This window comes from Montipora capricornis, chromosome 7, assembly GCF_036669925.1.
Source record: "Montipora capricornis isolate CH-2021 chromosome 7, ASM3666992v2, whole genome shotgun sequence".
NCBI lineage: Eukaryota > Metazoa > Cnidaria > Anthozoa > Scleractinia > Acroporidae > Montipora > Montipora capricornis.
In genome coordinates this window covers 31,958,534-31,961,033 of record NC_090889.1, presented here as the reverse complement: position 1 = coordinate 31,961,033, position 2,500 = coordinate 31,958,534, and the positions used below count along the sequence as shown (strand labels likewise).

Below are 2,500 nucleotides of genomic sequence, written 5' to 3'. Positions count from 1 at the left end.
GATTTATCTCCATATTGACCTACATAAAAAATACTTTTAATGCTGCACTAATATGGTTCGTGGCAACAATTGGCACACCATCCATTGTTTAATGTCCCATGACAACGCATTGAACATTTGCCTAAAGAAGCAGCAGCTTTCAATATTAAGTGAATGATAGATCGGAAGTTGAAAATATAGTGACGGGAAAAGGGTTGATTAGTAAAGATATTTGATTTAGCTTGCTGTTGTACTTGTTTCAGCGGGGACAAGCATTGTTATTGCACCCAAGAGCAGGAAGGTAGATAAAGCAACCCGCCTTGATCTTCGATGCGAGGCAGAAGCTGACCCGAGGCTAACAGTCAAATATAACTGGACAAAAGACGGTTCTCCCTTGGAGTATCAGGGGAACATTGAATGGCGAGAGTCGCAAAACGTCCTGATAATTGCTGACATTACAGTCTTTGACTCTGGCATTTATACTTGCGTTGCCTTCACACCTAAACCTCAAATGTCCGAGGTCAAGGCATCGGCTACCATCGATATCACAGGTTAATTTTTTTTCATGTTTTGTGGAAGCATACCAAGCACCGTCTACAATGGTGCACCAAGGGAAGGTTCTGGCGGTACGGGGGTCCGGAGACCAGAGGAGGCGGGAAGGGAGTGGAGGGTAGATGCATAAATAAACAATTCTTTGTAATTCTACGGGAGGGTATTGCTTTCACTAACGGTACGACACTACTCTTTCGATTGGCCTTGCTTTTAGCTTAGGGCTTAAACCAAGGCAAATCCTCGATATGTATAGGGGAATTTAAGAATTCCGTTGTCACTGCCAGATGTCATTCCAGATGGGAAGGTGCTTTGCTTGTGTGCGGAAGTCCTGAATCCCAGGATTGGCCAAACCAACATCCAGAGTATTCAAAAGAAATTAAGGTGAAAAGCGAAAATGTAGTTTTCCAAATTCCCCGTTCCTCAACTCTTCAATAATCATCAACTTTGCGAGGCATAACAATTCTTTTATACTGTTTGCAAAAGTATTTCTGTTGGTCAGGCCTTCATGGTATAATTTGTTGTTATCACTTGACTCGATGTTCAAGAATAATACTTTCCTCAATCAAGTTGGAGAATAATGAGAATAATATGGGTATCTTATAGGGGGTAACACGAGGTTAATTATGATAAAATATTGTGGTTAACGTTAATTATGTTTGAGTTTGGAAAAAGCAGTCTGCACTACAGAGGATCTGCTCTATGGAACGGGATTCCCTCAGAAATGAGAAACTTGTCAAGTCTTAGGGATTCAAAATTGCTTTCCGTGTAAAAGATTATTCTATATCAAGAGCCTTAAATTTATTCATGTATTAAGAGGCGGTAAAAGAATTTTATCTTTCGTGCTTAAGTAGTTTACAGATAGTTAATTATATATTAGGTATAAGTAATATATTATTAATATTTAATGTTGTATTTTAGGTAGTGTTTTTACACGTTTCCAAGGAAGACCACTCTTACGTATTGTGATAAGACTTGGTGTCTAGATAAAGCTAGAAGACTGATTGATAGCTAGAGCGTTTGTTTATAGTTACCTCTGCGAGGTTAAAACCTAAGATTAATAATTGTTGTTATGTAACTAAGATATATGATGGTTATTTTTATATTGTAGGTGTTCCTGATCCTCCGACAAACCTTACGTTATCCCCGAATTGTGGTAATCGTACGACAACTATCTCGTGGGAGCCTGGTGCAGCCAACGATGCCGCGATCACACACTTCTTGATTGAGCAGAAAGCTACTTTTCCCGATTTTCCTGACAGCGCGTTCGAAGTGATTGAAAATGTCACAGACCCCAACGCTAAGTCGTATCCTCTCGATCTCCCTGGAGCAGCAACCCTCTACTTCCGAATGCGAGCGGTGAATAGTTTTGGACCGAGCCGTGCCAGTTTTCAAACGACTCGTCTCTGCAGAACAGATGGCGCAGGTATGTGAACCTTTCGAAACCTTCATTCTCCTAACTAGTACCGTGGATTTCTTTGTTGACTAGTCATGAGAATTTGTTGTTATAACAAGAGCAGACCTCTTAAGATGATAGTATGCTTCATTCTCAATACCTGTCTGACTGACATTTTATTCGAATATTGAGGAGAATTAACGTAACGATCGCTTCTGGGATTCAAAGGGTTAGTGATTGGTTTCAATGAAGTGACGAATGAAGGTAAATTGTGGTGCGGCGTCGGTGAGGAATGAAGCACAGAAAAAAATTGAGTTCATAGGGTAAATTAAAGGGGAGGTATGTCACGCAAAATAATGTAATTTCATTACATCCTAAATGCCCAAAAAGTAGGATGAAACATAGAGTGGTAAAGTGATGACGTCACAAAAACGAAATTTATGAAATTATGCGATTTACTGAGATATTCTGAAAGTACATGATGAAGAATGGCCGCTTGCCAAAAATCAGCATATTGTTGCAATATGGAGATAAGATATTAGCCCTTCCATTCTTCAGTAACTCCATACAAATCCT

At 39.6% G+C, this 2,500-nt stretch overlaps 1 protein-coding gene across 5 annotated transcripts in view; it reads left to right on the top strand.

The window, feature by feature from the left end:
- Positions 1–2,500, top strand: part of LOC138056942 (fibronectin type III domain-containing protein-like) — a 32,132-nt gene that overhangs the window by 16,850 nt on the left and 12,782 nt on the right. For all 5 annotated transcript variants that reach the window (XM_068902929.1, XM_068902933.1, XM_068902932.1 and 2 more), the window contains 2 exons: positions 243–530; positions 1,640–1,954. In XM_068902929.1, coding sequence (XP_068759030.1) covers positions 243–530; positions 1,640–1,954 — 603 coding nt within the window. The remainder of the gene's footprint in view (positions 1–242; positions 531–1,639; positions 1,955–2,500) is intronic.